Consider the following 16,922-nt stretch of genomic DNA (forward strand, 5'->3'; position numbering starts at 1 on the left):
CTTTCTGTGTATGATAGTAATCAGCATGTTTTTGAAAAGGAAATAAGTACAAAGTTTTTTGCAGCCATGTGCAAACATTTATAGCACCACCATTATTTGCTGTCATGTATTATTAATATCCGAACAGGTCAATGACAGCCAAAACCAAAGAATCCACCCCTCTGTTCAAAACAACCTGTTTCTTTTCACTGTGTTGTGCTCCTGCCAGGACACATGCACAGTTTCCAAGGTCACAGCAAGGTTCTGCTTATGTAGCAAAAACTGTTAGCACTAAAGGAAATGTGAGTGTGCATGCGTGGCTGTGTGTGCACACTCAAGAATCATGGTCCGTACACTTGACGACATTCTTGAACGAGGTGTGTGCGTACAAAATGTGTTTGTGCTGAGCAGACTGTTATTCTTCCAGTGGCCCAGAGTCCCCAGCTGGCACGGTTTCCCAAAAACCAAAGAGAGCTTCAGGAGAGAACGTTTTTTGGACAACCACACCACAATGTCTCTCTTGTGTGTCCATTAAAAACAATCTGCAACCCTGTACTTAGCTTGTGCTGTTACTAGACAGAGATAGAAAAGCTTGTGCTGCCCTATTAAGAACATCTCTTATGGGCCTTTCACTAAGAAGTGGAAAATCCTACAGTCAGCCAACTTTTTAATAACCAGTAAACTTGTGTTCACACACTGAGGATGTTACTTTTCAATTTCCATGTAAACTTGACTGTAGGCAAATGTACTTCTTGTTCTTGTTTGGATGTTACACTGTAGACATATCTTCATAAGATGATGGGACTTGTAGCTGTTTATAGGCAATCATTTCACACACCCACAACAAAATGCCTTACACAAACTCTTATCTACCCAGCCCTCCTACATACACTGCTCTCTGAACACACCACTGCTATTCAGCACCAGACAAAAAGAGGGGTGTGCAGTCATTAGAGTGGATAGGAGGGGATGGAGATGTTGTATGTGGGCATGGAGGGGTCTTGACTTGCCTCAGCTAACCAGATTGCTGGGTCCAGTCATGCTCTGTAATCTAATATGGGAGCACAGAGAAACAATGCATTAGGTTTAGTCTGTCTCTTATACACCAGCTCAGTCCATTTAACCATGCAGTGAACTCTCGAGTCATGCCAAGAATACCAGGACCAAGCAACATTAGCTAGATAATCAAATGAAAAGGCTGAATGCAGAGAGCAACAATAACAATCAGCTGTTTTTCCTCCCCCGTGACCCGGAAGCTTGGACAGGGAAGTTAAGGATGTTGCACTGCTTTAATTATTGTTTTTATTCCACCTGGTGGTATAGGGAGTGACTGAGATTAGCTATAGCTTCTTGTGTATCAAAAATGTGACCTGATGCTTGATAATGAAGAGATAATGCAGGAATGTTATGAGGCAGCTTCACATGTGGTTATTGATCCCATGAAGGCTGACTCAAATAAACATAGCAAATATAAATGCCTCAGCCATGCCAGAAATGTGACCTGCCATCTGACCAGAATGCAATTAAGATGAGCAATAGCTTTCATAGTTGAATTTTAGAGATTTGAGCTGTTTTGGCTGTGTGAAAAAGCTAAATCCTGTGTCAAAAAGCAGTTCCTCCCACTTGTGCACAGCGATACAAACCACATCCGTTTGTCTTGTGGTCTGGTCTACATTTACTCAGCTGTCCAGCCAGCTGCTATTGCAGAGTTCACAAAGCAGTTGGTCAATCTCTATTATAGACTGTTCAAGCCAGGAGGAGCTTGATGCTGCACACAACATTATAAAGTTATGTCTTATTATTTCACATGCAACTGTATGGTGTGTCAGGAGTAAAAGCCTTCACAATGGTAAAATAGACATAGGCTGAGCATTGCCACCTAGTGGTGCTCAGTATGAAGTTCAAACAAAGGTGCAGAATTAGAGAAAAACATTTGTGTTGGCATGCAAGTAAAATGTGAACAAAACTTATTTACAATATGTAAAGAGAATAAGCTTTATTTAAAATTTTAAATATTAAAAACAGATTACTCCAACTTCATTTGAGATGAGATATAAGGTCATGATTCATAAACTATATGTACTATAAGTCAATCAACCACTGCTCAATAGGTTTGATAAGTAACACATTATCAATTCCTGTGTAAAACACAAAAACACTTTATTCCCTTTTTATTTGTTGATAAAAGTGTTCCAGAGGCCATTTGAAGAGAGGGGAGAGAAAGCAGGCTGCAAGGAACCAAAGGGGGAGTCTTGTGGTTCAACCAGCTGTAGCATCAAAGCCCACACACAGAACAGTCTTTCAGAGAACCTCATGTTTCCCAGGAGAGGTCGTCTTGTTGTAGGCTGTTTCTGAACTTCTGGGTCTCTCTGAGAAGCTGCAGGTTGTTGTGAGTGGCCAAACCTTTCTTTCCTTTCCTTTTAGCCTTAACAGGAGAAGGAACAGGTGGCTCGATCCCACTCAACTTCTTGGCTGTGTGTTCCTCAGCACATGGCTGTCTCTGGGTCAATTTATGGACCTGTGCAGGAGCCGAAGACAACATTAGACACCTACGCGATCTACACAATTAGTGATGGAGATCAGCTGACACTACACACAGACGCTGGACGTACTTAAATTTCTCTTAGCATACAACACTTTTAATGCATCTATAAAGTTCCTTAATGAGGTAAGAAATTGTGCAACTGACCATCTTTACAAACGTTTCTCTGGATTGTTCTGAGTGATGGTTCACATACCGTCTGCTGGTGTTTGCGGAGCTTAGTGATCTGAGCTCCCTTCTCCTCCATCCTCGCAACCAACCTCTCCAGTTCTCTCTGCAGATCCTGCCTCTGCTTGCGATGTTGGGTTGCATCTATCTGACCCACCAACTCCTGATGCTCACTGACAAAAAACAAACAAAAAACACAGACACAGATTACTAAACATGTATAAAAACCCACTAAAACAAAACAATGATGAAAAAAAGAAAGAAGAGAAGCTTACTCACAAGCTCATTTGTCCTAGCTCGTCCTGCAGAGCCAAGAGCAGGTCAGACAGCGAGCCCAGTGACTGATCTGCTTGTTCGAGCTCTCTGTCAGTGGTGGAAGATGAAGAAAAGTCCTTTTGAAGGCTTTTCTTGGCTCCACAACCAGACCTGTGCAGAGAGCTCACTCGTTCACAAAGCTGGGGCTGATGGTGCTTCATCATGTGAAGTATACTTTGTATGTTGGCGTGGACTGAATGGCTTGGGCTTGTCGACTGTGACAGGTAGGGGAAATCAAAAGGAATCAAAAAAGGGAAACGGTTAATAATAAGTGGTTTTTAGAGTTAGTGCAGAGCACTAGAACTGACTTACTGTTCCTGCAACAAAGGGCATTTTTTTGTGCCTTGGGCCACTTGGTGATGCCAGCTCATTCTGTCTGGAGGTTTTCTGGGGTAGAAGACAGCTGTTATCACTACCGTGTGCAAACAACAATTTTCCTCATCAACTAAATACAGGCAGTTTATTAGCTTTATCAGTAAGAAAAGTACCTTGATGGTCTTTTTTGTTTTCTTCTTTGGCTTCATCTCTTCAGAAGTTGGCACAGTTAATCGAAGGTTGATGTCCAACTCCTTCCGCAGCTGTGGACATGGCAATGATAGCATGGTTAAAGTCAGGAAAAGGTCATTTCTTTTTATTCTTCCTTTTCAAGATTCTTTGTTGGCATTTTACCATCATTAGACAGTGAGTTTTATGTAACTTAAAACCCACTAGAGATAATTTAATAGGAACTAAAAGTAATGGAATTTTCATATAATAACAAGAATGCTTATTTTTCAGGATTTATTGTAAAATATGTGAATGTTGGGGTAAGCAGAATTAAGGTGTGCATGAACTGACCGCGTTTGCTTTCTCCTGCACAAGTTTACGCTCATGCTCTTCTTTGAGTAGTTTTTGCTCCAGAACGGCAAGCTTCGTCTGAAAGCAAAATTGCATTGAAATCGTGATCTCATCATTCAGCTTGTGATGATTAGTGTTTAGACTAATCACTTGGAGAACCGTGAATTACCTCTGCCACAGTTTGGGTCCTACTCAATTTGAGACACTCTGATTCAAGTTTTTCCAGCTTCTCCCGCTGAGATTGGGTGTTTGAGCTGCTTGGCTGCTGGCTCTGCAGTGAAGCCTAGCGGGGAGGTAAACAGAGATTATATGGCTGCTTAGTAACATGCATTTATGCCACTTACAGTACATCCAGAGATGCTAGTAAGTACTGGAACACAGATGATGAATGGGGTTAGGATATAAACATCACTTTTTATCCTTTTGTGAAACAGTTAATTAAATTTTATTTAAAAGATACTCTGTTTTCCAGACTACAGTATCTCTATATCATATTAGCCTTATAGTTTTAAAGAAAGATGAATTTTGTTTCTTTCAGTTTCTGGCCTTTTGGACTACCTGATTCTCCATGAGAGCATTCCTCTCCTTCTTAGCGTTTTCAACCATCTTTCTCATGTAGTCCAGCTGCTTCTCAAGAACATTACACCGAGCCTCTGCAGTCTGGAGCTTCGAGTCCAACTCTGTTATCATTAGCACAGACACAACTATTAAACAACATCTACAGAAAAGAGTTTGCATTTTCATAATGTCAAAAAGCAGTGGCCTCTCCCTTTGCACCCTCTATCACTTACCTTTCCTGCCTGAGTTATCTGTCTCAGGCAAGCTGGCTGCTGGTTGACTGGGCCCCGTGTAAGATGCTTTGACCTGTTGATGATTCTGAGCATCATGGGAAAACTGCTGGTAGCTCTTCTCCGCTTGCTTCCTTTCCAGCTCCAACCTTCTGATTTTCTCCTGGAGGGTCTTCAATGCATCAACAACAGCTAAAGAGGAGTTAACAAAAACAGAAAAGCATACCTGGTAATTGTAACAGAAAGGGGGGCATAACAAAAACAATGTATGAAACAAGAAGCTTGACATTATGGGTGTGCCATACCTCTGCTGTCAATATTAGGTTTGGTCTGAGACACCCGAGGGCCGCTCATCTGTGGGTCCATGCTGATGGATGAGTGTGCTGGTAGTATCCTGTCTGGAGGCTGGTAATAGCTCCCAATGTAACTGTTTTTGGAGGGTGAGTCTAAAATCTACAGACAAGAAGAGGAGGTTGCTTTAGAAACTGTAAGAAGGCTGCAACTAATGATTATTTTCATTATGAATTAATTGTTTAGTCTATGGCATTAAAAAAAAATTCATAAAATGTCCCTCAAAAAATTCCCACAGCCCAACATGAGGTCTTCAAATGGATTGTTTTGTTTGACTAACAGTCCAATACCAATGTAATAAAGATATTCAATTTACAGTAATACAAAACAAAGAAAACCAGCAAATTCTTTGTGGAGCTGGAACCAGACAAGTTCAGTATATTTTTTACTGTATAAAAGATTGAAATGACTGACTGACTGATCGACGATCGACTGACACTCGATTAATCGACCAAGCACTGTACTATACCTCAATGCACAAGCTTTCTGCAACAAATTTTCCGAACAAGCCCACCGCTACGCTTCTAAAAGCTTCAGGAATTCCAAAATTGCTAACGTTAACGTACGCAAACCGATTTATTTACAATCATAGATGCTAACTTGTTATCTTAACGTAAAGAGTAACGAACTCCCTTTGCAACCGTCATCGTGTAAGCTAAGCTAGATAAACGTAACGACACCAATGGAAAAGCTTCTTCAGATAACCGAGCGGGTTAACGAGGACTTAGCGAAGGTAAACAATGCTAAAGCTAATGTGTTAGCCGCATTCGCAGCCAACGGCTGATTTGCGAATGTTACCTGATCGTAATGAGTCTCCATTCTGTGACATAGAGGTCGATACTCGTTTCGAAAAGAATCATATGTTTACAACTAATATTTCCGGACTGCTTATGTAAGTTATTAATGATTATTATGTAGCTAGGGTAACTGGTTTCTCCGAGCGACTCAGTTAGCCTGTCACCACCACCAGGCAGTCCGGACTTTTTAAATTTCCCTCCTCTTTGCCGCCCTCAGCACTGTGGTTCCGCCTGTTTCCTCCTCCACAGCCCCAGTCCGGAGTGATCCAGACTTTTCAGTGTAGTTTAAGATAAATACCTAGATCTGATAAAGGCTTTGTCACGGAGACACACTCTGATACTTTAGATAAAAGGAATAATTGAAACTTGTCAGAATAGTAGTTTAATTTAAAAACAATCTAGGCCTACACCCACTCCACACCGGAGGAAACATTTTAACAAGATAAAATTAAAATGTTGAAAATTAATCATATCAAGATTACATGTTCAAAGTCATTTAATACAAACTCCCATGTTTGATACTTCTCATAAGGGTGTTTATTTATAAGTGATCTGTTTTAGATTAAGTGCTGTGGATGCTCAGCTCACTGCGTTTATAATACGCTTACCCTTCAAGAAAATCTAAAACCTTGCAAAACTGTTGGCAGAAATGTGAAGCTAAAGAGCCAGGATTTTGGAAATACTAAGGTCATAAGTTCTGCATGCAGCTTTTATGGATCAGAAGTATTTTTGCCTGCTTTGGTTAGAATAATGACTAAGTGGTAGGCTAACATTTATAGTATTTTATCATTTCCAGACACATTGCTGAAAAGGTAACTAAAGGCCATATTTTTTCAAAATTGGTGCATGTAAGTGAAGAAAACAGGCCCCTTAAGAGTGACACATATTATACACTGTTAACTGTTACCATTTTCCTTTAACCACACACCCACATCCCCCAAAATACAGAGGACATGACCTCAGTGGTAGTTATGACCTTGATAAACATATGTCTTTAAGAAAATTACAGATAATTCAGAACGCTGCTGCCAGGATTTTGACCAATACAAAAAAAAGAGATCACATTACCCTTCTGCTCGCATCACTGCACTGGCTACCTGTATCTTTTAGAATGGATTTTAAAGTCCTTTTACTTACCTATAGAGCCTTACATAATCTAGCACCCTCATACATCAGCGACTGCCTCTCATTTTATGTCCCAACAAGAACTCTCAGATCTTCCACTGCCTTTCTTTTAGAAGCTCCTACAGAAATCTGGTAATCTGTTTTTATGGCCCTAAACTGTGAAACACCCTCCCCTTGGATCTCAGGACAGCAAACTCCCTTGGAATAAAAAAAATAATAAATAAATTAAAGACCTATCTTTTTAACTTAGCTTTTAATTTGGGTTGACGTTGCTGGTATCATTTATCAAACTGTTTATTTATTTTCTTTCTCCTTCCTATTGCCTTTGTTGTTTATTATTGATATAATATGTCTTGTGAAGCACTTTGGCCTGCATCTTTGCATGAGATATGCTATACAAATAAAGTCAATATTATTATTATTATTATTATTGTCAAGTAAGTTGGAGTTGGAGTACATCAAATTATGTGGAGACATGCCCATTTTCAACTACGAAAGACGATTGTTGATGCCATTTTTCTGATCACTTAGGATATTGTCGGTTAGTAAAGTGTTTTTAGCCAGTAAATCAATCCATCACCTTGTAAACATTTGCACAGCAGTATGCAAATAGCCTGCTGCAGCAAAGGCAACATGTCTGTGGCAGGAGTGCTGAGATAAAGAATGTATTTTCTGTAAAACTTGTTTTGGTATTTGCGTTTTCCCCAAACGCAAATAAGATGCACAAATGTGGAAACAGGAGTTTCCACATTTGTGCATCTTATGTAGATTTAAGTTTTTTTGTCCCTAGCACAGACATGCATTAAATAACACAACAGAATCCAATTTTAACTTCTTTCAGACAATGTTGTTATTTGTGTGCTCATATTGTTCAGCTGGCTTGGCCGTTTCAGTGTGTAGTTTGGCAGTTTAGTTAAATACAAATGAGATTAAATACAAAACGAATCAAATGGATATGTACAACATCTATATCGCGTCTTTCTCTCTCCTCTGACTGTCTTTCAGTTATTTCTGATAAACAAGAGAAAGGGGGGCTGCTGCCGACGAAATGCATGATGGGAGATGTAGTTCCGAAAAGCTACTCTCCAAAACAAACAGCGACGGAAGAGCATTCAACTCCCATGAAACCTTCCCCCGTTAGCTTGGCAACTAGCCTCCAACCAATCAGTTGTCAAAATCCACACGGCATCGCCCTAGAATGCCCACGGACTCCTCTCATTGGCCAGCCCGTTCCGCCAATCAAATGTTTACCCACAAGTTGCCTCCTACCGTTTCTACCCTGGGACCAAGTGGTCAGTGCTGTGTCAAGGCGTCCCTAAGCAGAAGACCTGCACCAAAGAATGTGGATAAAGTGAGTATTTGACAATGACACTTTTTGTGTTTGGTCCACAGTGAAAGTTGTGTGCGTAGGGATGTTGTTTTCGTCGCGGTTCTGTTGTACTTTACTGTTGTCTTTGTTAGCGGACAGCTTGAAAGCCTTGACACGAAAGGAAGACAGGGAGAGATTGAATGGAGCTCACTAACTGACAAGTTGCGTATTTGCACATTTTTAATCATGATATGTCTAATGTTTAAATAAAAGGTCAGTAACCATAAACCAACGTCGGTTCATTATCGTTGCTTAAGCTATGGGTGGCAATAAATAACACTTTAATTGTCAGATTATGATGGCTTGTAACATCAGTAAATAGCCTGTACTTTAACCAGGCTTTTTTTCTTCCAAGTTCGTAACAGACCAAATATCAATATGTTGCAATTAATAAATTACTGGTTTTCAGTTTTCAGCATAATCTAGGTTTAAATCCCTGTATTCCTGCACGAGCCCGACTGATACTGGCTTTTTGAGGCCAATACCGATGTCGATATTAATATTAACAGATACATATATCGGCCGATATTTTTGTTTTTATTTCTTACATAAATGCATAAAATTTGATAAAAATCCCTTCATTTAGTTTTTTTTTTTAAAGAAGTGTGACGAAAGATTTTTCAATACCATTTATACTGTGTTCAATGTGATATCACTGTATTAGGCTGTTGTGTTATGTAATTGCAATTTGCAACACTATTTCTAAATTACAGCAAACACATTTTTGAAATGTTTGTACAGCAATTTCTTGTTAGTTATCGGCTGACACGTGCTGATACTGATATATCTGTGATTGGCTAATATGAGGCCGATTTATCAGTTGGGCTCTAATTCCTGCAATGCTGTCTGACACTGAATGACATTATATGTGCATGCCCAACTACAGTTCCGCTTTTAGAGCAACATTAAAAACACTGTTAAAGGTTGTTTTGATGCTGTGATGGAAACATAGACTGTGTTATTTGTTTTGTAGCCTGTTGTAAGACAGCACAAACATCAGTCCTACATCAAAAGATGGAAGTGCAGGACCAGGAGTCTCTGGGGAGATGGGACGGGCTGGGCAGCCGGGATGCCATCTCCAGAACTGAAGCCATAGAGAACATCTGCCAGGAGGTCATGAGGAAAGTGGAGGCCATAAGGCCCATACCATCATCGGCCCCGTCACCACCAGCCTCGGGAAGCCCTCCCAACAGTGACCTGAATGACATTCTGACTCACCTTCTCATGCTCTCCAAACGGTGTCCCTTTGAAGACGTCAAGGAGCGCTGCATTCAGCTTCTACAGGCCGTCCAGGTAGGAGATTCATAAAGATTATAATGAGACCCTGGTGAGCTTTTTGTTCTATGTTACATTAAGCTGCACCAGGCTGTCATATGTCCTCCCATACTAGTGCTTATGGTATTGTTCTGCTGCCATCTGCTCCTCTCTTCACCTCTTCATAAGCACTGCAAACATTGTGGTTGAGTCCGAACATCGTCAAGACCCAATGCATGTTTTGTCAAGGGGATCACATTCAGTGACACGATGAGACACCATGAACTCATTGACACTTAAACACTACAAGAGCCACGGATTTACCAATCCAGCCCTTCAACCACATGCATACATGCACAAACAAGAGCAAGTCAAGAATTAGTAGAAGCGGTTTTACTGGTACAGAGCTTCTCAATAAATTATACTGTTGAGCGCATAAAACCGCAACGTCACCGGTTCGACACCAGCCTTTGTTGCATGTCATGCCCCTCTCTCTCCCCCTTATCCTGTCTGCCTCTTCATCTCACTCCAATTAAGGCAAAAAATAAAAAATAAAAGATACAGTAATGTTTAGAGTACACACACAAAAAAATTCTGCAAAACACTGCTTTCATCTTTAAGACATGATGACGTTGATTGTCGGTGAAGGTGAGTGAAAGAAGAGTACTGAAACTACTGCTACCAGGGGCTCATTATGCACGTTTGGGCTGAAAAACCTGTGTGTTTTATAAAGATCCATTGCAATATAATAAAAAAATATCTGTAATTACTTGATTATTAGTCAAATAATAACCTCATTTAACCTAACATCACTGAAACATCACATGGTTAAGGTTTTTGAAGGTTTCACATTTCACCACTTTTTACATTCAAATTTGAAGGATTTAGCTGATGACCTAAATGTCTTTAATCTAACAGCAGAATAAACTTACATTTCTTGATCACCTTAATTACAAGCAATCATTAATAAGGAGTTTAAATGGCCCATGCCCCAAATGTCCTAATGCCCCACCACGAAAACACACTAAGAGTGAACACATGTAATGCTCCAACTGTAATCGTACAATATATGTTGTGAATAATAATAATAATAATAACAACAACAACAACAACAACAGTTGGAGCAGTTAATATAGATGGCCAGTATATAACATTGATTAAAAATACAGCAATCAATTCTTTCTTAAAAATAAAATGTCCATGGCTCTGAAGTACACTTTGATTTTAGGGATTCTGTTCACAACGACACAGTTCTACCAATAACAACACTACACTGCACCTATGTGAGTATTCTCAGCGAGACATGTTTACTGAAAATACTGAGTAACGCCCTCCATCATCAACATCACGGCCAACATTTTCATCATTTTTTCAGTGTAGCTTATTTCAGCCCAATCAGTATATTCTGTCATATCAATTGGTAATTTAAATGCTTTTTGTGGTTGATTTGCCATGTGACAAGTGTGATTGTCCATAGGTCTGTTATTAATGAATAAATTAAAATGGGTGTAATATTACAAGGAATGGGGCTGTCTGAAGGGGAGGCATCACACCGACCACTGGGTCTGTCTCAACCATCTGCTGACATAAACATCATATCCTTCTGTCAGCCTACATTTATGCCAGCACTATCTGTACGCCATGCAGTTTTTGTTGTTATTGCAGATATGGTGGGTGTAATTTGGATTCAGGTCACAGCATGTACCTGAATTTGATTATTTTATTCATGTTGTTGTCACTTCTTTCAGCCTTATTTTCTAAACTCTACTAACACTAATGAAATCCTTAAGAAGTGGACAAGACTTAAAATAAATGTATATTCACGGTCAATATTTTTTGATGATTAATGTTGGTGCTAAAACATTTTGGATTTATTATTTTTTGTCAGTTAAAATTGTCATTATTCACTTGCAGAGAACAACATTTTGGATTTAGCATGGTGTTAGCTGTGGCCTGTTCCACTTAATGAGTCCTCTAATAACAAACAAAACTCAGCTTGACAACTTTTGATGGCCTGACATGTTGTTATTCTGAGGAAATAGACTGTTTGGCAGTGGCAATAATTCCTGTTTGTGCGGAAGTGTTTTTGGAAGATGGAGGAGAGGGGCAGAGAGAGATGAGAGAGGGAGAAAGCTGCTTTGTGGATTTAGCAGTGCACCACAGTACACTCCGTCTGGTATTTTTGAATTATGCTAAGCTGCATTTGCCATGGGCTTGCCAAAGGGTGCATTTATGAGCCCAATGTGGCAGCTCACGTCGTTCTGGTCCCACGGTTGAAGACTCCCCTTGACCAACACACACACACACACCTTTCTCTTGTCAGTGATAGAAGGGAGTAAGGGAGGGGGGCTCAGGCTCAGACAGACCTCTAATTCCAGCAGATCCGCTGATTAAAGACAAAATCTTTGAAAGCACAGAAAGTCCTTTCCTCATGCCAACCCCCTCTCCTCTAGAAGAGGAGGGCCTCCTGCTTGGTGAGAATAATGTCTCTTAATACCCTCATGGCTTGCAAAAATTTGGCCTGGAACAATTTTTTGATAGTTTGTTGCCCCGATGTGCATATCTACAGTATATTTTGTACATGTTATCAACCGTGAAAGTAAATCCAATAATAATTTAAAAAGAGAATAAATGTGCCCTTGTGTGGTATGAAAAAATCCAATTCCAGGCACTCACATAGATGGTTAAAATAAAAAGCCTTTAATAATATGTGCTAGTATATATTACAACAATATGCCAATGCACACTTACACACACCTAAAGCAATAGTTTGACATTTTGGGATATACACTTATTCCCTTTCTTGCTGAGAGTTGGAAAAGAAGAGCGACCACCTCTAAAGCTCATAAATGACCATGTTTCTTAATTAATTTGTTTAATCCATAAAAAATGAAGTGTAGAAAACACATGATCTGGTTTAATGGGGGGTTTATGTGCCAGACTATTTCTTGTCAGGGGCGCAGTAACTTCCTGAAGTGTCCGCTGGTTGCCTAGAAACCTTGTGGTAACAACAAGATATCAGGACTTCACCTTACATCTTACGCTTATTTTATTTATTTATTTTTTACATTTTCTTCAGACAGAGCCAGGCTAGCTGTTTTTCCCTTTTCCAGTTTTTGTGCTAAGCTAAACTAACATGCTCACAATCCTATGAAATACTGCGAATAAGGTAAAGATAAGCACACGCTGTCAGAGGGTCACCCTGGGGCTTGTCAAGGCGGTTGACCTGTCAAGGCGGTTGACCTCGCTGAGCTTTTATTAATCTAATCTATATATATATATATATATATATATATATATATATATATATATATATATATATATATATATATATATATATATATATGCACATGCACACAAATCAAGAGAGACAATAGTAAGTGTTTGTTCTGAGTCTATGAAAGGGCTGGGCAGACTCCATCGTCCCACTCTCTCAGCGGTCACCCTGTTCCCTCGCAAGATGAAAGGAGCCCAGTCTTGGGCGGCTGGACAGAGACAGAGAGGGGTTTCTTTGTGTTATGTAATTACACCATTGTGTTAGCCCTCTACCCTAACTTGAATTAAGAGCTACTCTCAAACCTGTTCTTGTGATGCAGACTGATGCTGCTCAGATTCCAGAGACTTTGTCCACATCTACAGCCTACAGGGATGAAATGATGTAAGGAACATACAGTAAATACCAAATGGATTTAGTGTCTTTTTGAATTTGATTCACTTCATTTCTGAGTACATACTGGCAATGCAGTCCGGTCCATTTTAGCTCTGACTTTTTTTGCTATTAAAACTCAGTTGCATTAGAATATTGCAGAATAAAATGTGCCACTATAGGATTTCAGCATCTTACTTTGTTAGTATTGCAGCTTGTTCCACAACCAAGCCTTTCTTTTTCTAGTGTCCTAACACACAATTCAGCATTGTACAGAAGTGCATAGCCCCAGTTTGTGCTTCTCATGTATCATCAAAACATTCAAGTCACAGAGCTAAGCTAAGCATCTGTTTTTCTGAAAGATAAATCCATGGCAATCTTTCAAAACCCCAGAAGGTTGTTTAACATTTTCAGCAGTATTGAAGGTAGTTCCAGAATCCTCAAACACACCTTTTGTCCGTAAGGTTAAAAAAATAATCAATTTGCTGTGAAATTTTAACCTATTTTCCAAGTTGTGACTTATATTTTCATGCATAATACAGCATTTATATTTTTCTGGCCTCTCATTCTACAAAATGAGCAACCATCTTGTTTTTTGATTAGGAAATGGAGTTGCAACTTGGAAAATGGGTTAAAAAGTCTTTTTCACTGTGCAGCAGACGGAATATTTTTTGACCCAGATCGTGCAGCTTTCACTGCGCAAAAGAGATGAGAGATTCATTTTTTTTAGATATTTTTACAAACTATTAATTTTGTCGGTTAAGCAACACTCCTGGAGTAGACTTTACCCTACCTGTTTTTCTCTGAGGAAGGCAAAGGCTTTGGATATTTCAAGCTTACGCTGCTCCTCATTTTTTACACATACTTATTTAGCTAATTATGGACATTTAGGATGACTCAGCAGCCCCTGTAATAAACACTTGTGTGTGATTAATTAAGTGTAATGGCTTCCTGGATCTGGCCTCCTCCCAGAATAACCCAGAACACATTTCTGTTTCCACAGGGAAAGCTTGTGAGCGTCTCCAGGCCCTCGGAAATGACATCTGATATTGATCACATTGCTTTTTCGGGATTGATTTATTCATGGAAGGTGCACATGGTCTTTGTCATACAGGTTTTGAAGGGCGTGCACTGCCTTTAAATTTGTGTGTCAAGACTGAAATATGTATGATTGGACAATTACTGTCATAAAAGACAGTGCTCAAGTATATGACGTTCTAGCACCAACTGCATATCAGCCTTCTTGGTGAAAAATCCTAATTTTTGTGGTTTTTTTTTTTTTTAGGTTGGTGGTAACTTGTGCTTTGATTTAATTCTTTGTGATATTGTTGTATAATTTGATCGTGGATAAGGTGTGTTCTTGGAAAGCTTGTTTTTTTTATCGGGGGGGCATTTTTTGCCTTTATTTTATAGTGACAGGCGAAGAGGTAGACAGGAAAGGGGGAGACGAAGAGGAAGACAGGAAACGGGGAGACAGAGGGGTATGACATGCAACAAAGGTCACCGTCTGGAATCGAACCGGCGACTGTTGCAGCCATGTGCAGTGTGATGTACAGTACCAAGGCGTTCCTTGGAAAGCTTGTTGTATATAAGCATGCTTCAAAGGTGGCATGTTTGTGGCGAGGCTATATAAACAAACTTGACTTGTCAACCTTGACAGACAGGAGTGTGGACAGATGCAATATTGCTTTTCTGAGAAGGCAGAGTCAAAGTCCACTTGTAGACCTTGGCATTAGTTCAGAGAATTGTTAAAGTTTTTGCTCACTATCACAGTTACAGGAAGTTCTCCACTTTTTTTATATGAATGCATGAATGTGTTGGGATTCAGGTAGGGCAGGTTTGGTTATTAGCAAAAAAGATATTTATGAGCATTAATACAATTATTAATTTGATCAAAATTATTAGTATTATTATAAGTAATTTCTTACATTAATACGGGTGGACAGTGAAGGGTGAATCCGAGCACTGACCGTCACAACCAGCTGTTACTAGAACACGTACACACAATAACCACAGGCAACTGCTCTTTAAAAGATACAATATCGTTTATTTAACCTGATTAACAATCAATCTAAACACAATAAGCATACAACAATCAGCAAGCATGTGTGTGTGTGGGAGGGGTGCGAGGAAGACGGTGGACGTGAGCACGTGGGTCAGACCCACCGAAACTCAAACATAGGGACAGAGCCAAAATGGAGGACACGCTCTAGTTGTCCTCAGGATAGCGTGCAGCTTAGCTGGTTATGCTACCACGCTATCTGGGTCGTTTTGAGATGTGTGTGTGTGTAACTGTATATGTACGTGTAAAGGTGTGTGGGTTAGTGGAGAGGAAGGAGAAAGAAAGCACTCAGAGTAAGGCACAAGAAATCTCAAATGCTGCGGTAAAGCACAATAGCTGTCCCTTTATCACACAGGAACCCGCCTGCAAACTTTCATTCAACAGCTGTGTGACTGGACTTTGGTCTGATACAGCACAGTTACTAGCTTCCACGGTGGCTAAAATAACACAAACTGTCCAACAGTGTGGTACAGATACACAATGGAATGTGCTAAGCATGACAACACACAGCAAAGCAGGACACGGCGGTCTGTTATTTCCCACAATAAGCAAAGTACAATTCACAACAATGAAGCTTAGATGAAATAACACAGTTATAAAATTTGTCTCTGCCCAGACACAAGCCTCTTATTTGTGATTGCTCTTGGTTAGCGATTTAATGCGTCAGTCCGTTTGGTTGTCCGGTGAACTCCTCTCAGGCCCGGATACTGATGGAGCAACGGCTGCGCTGTTGCCGGGTTCAACGACAAAACTGTTCCTTTGACGGGCAGTGAGGGAGCAGTGGTTGACTTTCAGTGGGAGGAGAGCGAGGCACAGCGACGGTCTTTCTCTTTGTGAAGAAGCGGTAAAACCTGAATCTTCCTTTTGCAGGTACGGGATCGTTTTGGGGAATAACAATCAAGTGTGTTCAGCAAACACAAAGCAGTCTGTTGCTCGTCCAGCGAGTTAAGACTTTTCCTCAGGAGTTAAAGTTCACGTGAAGCGTCTCCTGAAATAACCAAGGCTTCAATGAAAAGATGTTGAGCAGCGTTGCGCTCCCGACTTTATGGAGGACAATGATGTCATAGCTGTGCGCCAGGATTTCATGCGCTGTATTGCGCGTCTTGTCCAATAGGAATCCAGTTTTTAGATTCAACTGAGATCTCGCGTTATCTTACACCCAAGTGTGAATTAACGGCTGGTGGAGACCTGGCAGCCGTTTTACAGCTTGGCCCTTGCTCTCCAGTCAAACCTTTTAGAGAAGGCTTCATCTTCCCCAAATAGGCCTGTGTCTTTGTTCCCCACATGTGATGAGACGAGGCCCAACAAACGTGTGTGTGTGTGTATATGTGCCTGTTGGTGTCTTTGTGAGTGCACTGTATGTGTCTGCGTGTTTGTGTACATGCCTCTAGTCCTCTCCAGGCTACCTCTAGTTTGCTTACTCTGTAAATAGAGTGAGGACCCATGGAGAGAAAGCCTTGTGGTCTGGACAGATCTGCTGGATTACGGGCGATCTCTGCTCGAACCAGGTCAGATAAATTGCATATTGAGGGGGGAGAGAAAGCAGCAACAGCAGCAGACAGTGACCTTTGGCACAGTAACTGTACAGTGAAATGCTCCATGGATATGGAGGAAGTGAGAAATAAAGCTGTGGATTTACAGCTGCTATCCAGCTGGGGTGGATGTGTGTGCATTGGCAGTTTGTCTGTG

The 16,922-nt window shown here is 40.4% G+C and overlaps 2 protein-coding genes across 3 annotated transcripts in view; one reads left to right on the top strand and one right to left on the bottom strand.

Moving 5' to 3' along the window:
- Positions 1–1,960: 1,960 nt before the first annotated feature.
- On the bottom strand, positions 1,961–6,035 carry cep57l1 (centrosomal protein 57, like 1). 2 transcript variants are annotated; one of them, XM_044168477.1, is made up of 11 exons: positions 5,779–6,035; positions 4,935–5,082; positions 4,633–4,821; positions 4,400–4,521; positions 4,011–4,124; positions 3,842–3,919; positions 3,493–3,582; positions 3,317–3,391; positions 2,969–3,219; positions 2,718–2,862; positions 1,961–2,497 (listed from the first exon to the last, which is right to left on the bottom strand). In XM_044168477.1, exons 1-11 carry the CDS (start codon positions 5,797–5,799, stop codon positions 2,291–2,293), a joined length of 1,440 nt encoding a protein of 479 aa, XP_044024412.1. In that variant the 5' UTR covers positions 5,800–6,035; the 3' UTR covers positions 1,961–2,290. The 2 variants fall into 2 exon arrangements, with proteins under 2 accessions (XP_044024412.1, XP_044024413.1); XM_044168478.1 differs by lacking the exon at positions 5,779–6,035 and adding an exon at positions 5,450–5,667.
- A 2,072-nt stretch (positions 6,036–8,107) lies between these two features.
- sesn1 (sestrin 1) overlaps positions 8,108–16,922 on the top strand; it is a 58,135-nt gene continuing 49,320 nt past the window's right edge. The window contains exons 1-2 of the mRNA XM_044168475.1: positions 8,108–8,253; positions 9,245–9,564. Coding sequence (XP_044024410.1) covers positions 9,286–9,564 — 279 coding nt within the window. The 5' untranslated portion in view covers positions 8,108–8,253; positions 9,245–9,285. The remainder of the gene's footprint in view (positions 8,254–9,244; positions 9,565–16,922) is intronic.

The sequence above is a fragment of the Siniperca chuatsi genome, linkage group LG16, assembly GCF_020085105.1.
Source record: "Siniperca chuatsi isolate FFG_IHB_CAS linkage group LG16, ASM2008510v1, whole genome shotgun sequence".
In the NCBI taxonomy this organism is placed as follows: Eukaryota; Metazoa; Chordata; class Actinopteri; order Centrarchiformes; family Sinipercidae; genus Siniperca; species Siniperca chuatsi.

Bases quoted from the DNA above. Each gene is read 5' to 3' on its own strand.
- cep57l1 (XM_044168477.1), bottom strand. From the start codon at position 5,799: ATGGAGACTCATTACGATCAG. The intron at 4,822-4,934 runs GTATGGCACACC...ACTCCTCTTTAG, and splicing joins ACCTAATATTGACAGCAGAG to CTGTTGTTGATGCATTGAAG. The intron at 2,863-2,968 runs GTGAGTAAGCTT...GTTTTTTGTCAG, and splicing joins GAGCTAGGACAAATGAGCTT to TGAGCATCAGGAGTTGGTGG.